The following is a 228-nucleotide window of genomic DNA, read 5'->3' as shown; positions in this document are numbered from 1 at the left end:
AAGACTAGGCGGAAACGCGGTATTAAAATCAAGGACCTCATCAATCGCGCTAGGAAGAATACGGAAGAAACGAAAGGAGCAACTGAATGACTGAACTGCATCACTATGTTGCCAGAAACGGGGGTCGCTTTAGACAAGCGCAAACCAATTGGGGGACAAGGTCGATTGATGTGTACTATTTTAGCATGCTCAGCAGATACAATGGACCGGAAGCGGAACGATAACCGA

At 46.9% G+C, this 228-nt stretch overlaps 2 protein-coding genes across 2 annotated transcripts in view; both read left to right on the top strand.

Annotated features, from left to right (window-relative positions):
• EMH_0014930 (uncharacterized protein) overlaps positions 1 to 8 on the top strand; it is a gene marked incomplete at both ends in the record, with an annotated part of 2,953 nt that extends 2,945 nt beyond the window's left edge. The window contains one exon of the mRNA XM_013500250.1: positions 3 to 8. Coding sequence (XP_013355704.1) covers positions 3 to 8 — 6 coding nt within the window. The remainder of the gene's footprint in view (positions 1 to 2) is intronic.
• A 193-nt stretch (positions 9 to 201) lies between these two features.
• The window catches only part of EMH_0014920 (uncharacterized protein), a gene marked incomplete at both ends in the record, with an annotated part of 1,190 nt that continues 1,163 nt past the window's right edge, over positions 202 to 228 (top strand). Inside the window, one exon of the mRNA XM_013500249.1 lies at positions 202 to 228. Coding sequence (XP_013355703.1) covers positions 202 to 228 — 27 coding nt within the window.

The sequence above is a fragment of the Eimeria mitis genome, genomic scaffold (assembly GCF_000499745.2).
Source record: "Eimeria mitis Houghton genomic scaffold, Emh_scaff519, whole genome shotgun sequence".
Classification (NCBI taxonomy): Eukaryota; Apicomplexa; class Conoidasida; order Eucoccidiorida; family Eimeriidae; genus Eimeria; species Eimeria mitis.
This window is presented reverse-complemented; position numbering and strand designations above follow the sequence as displayed.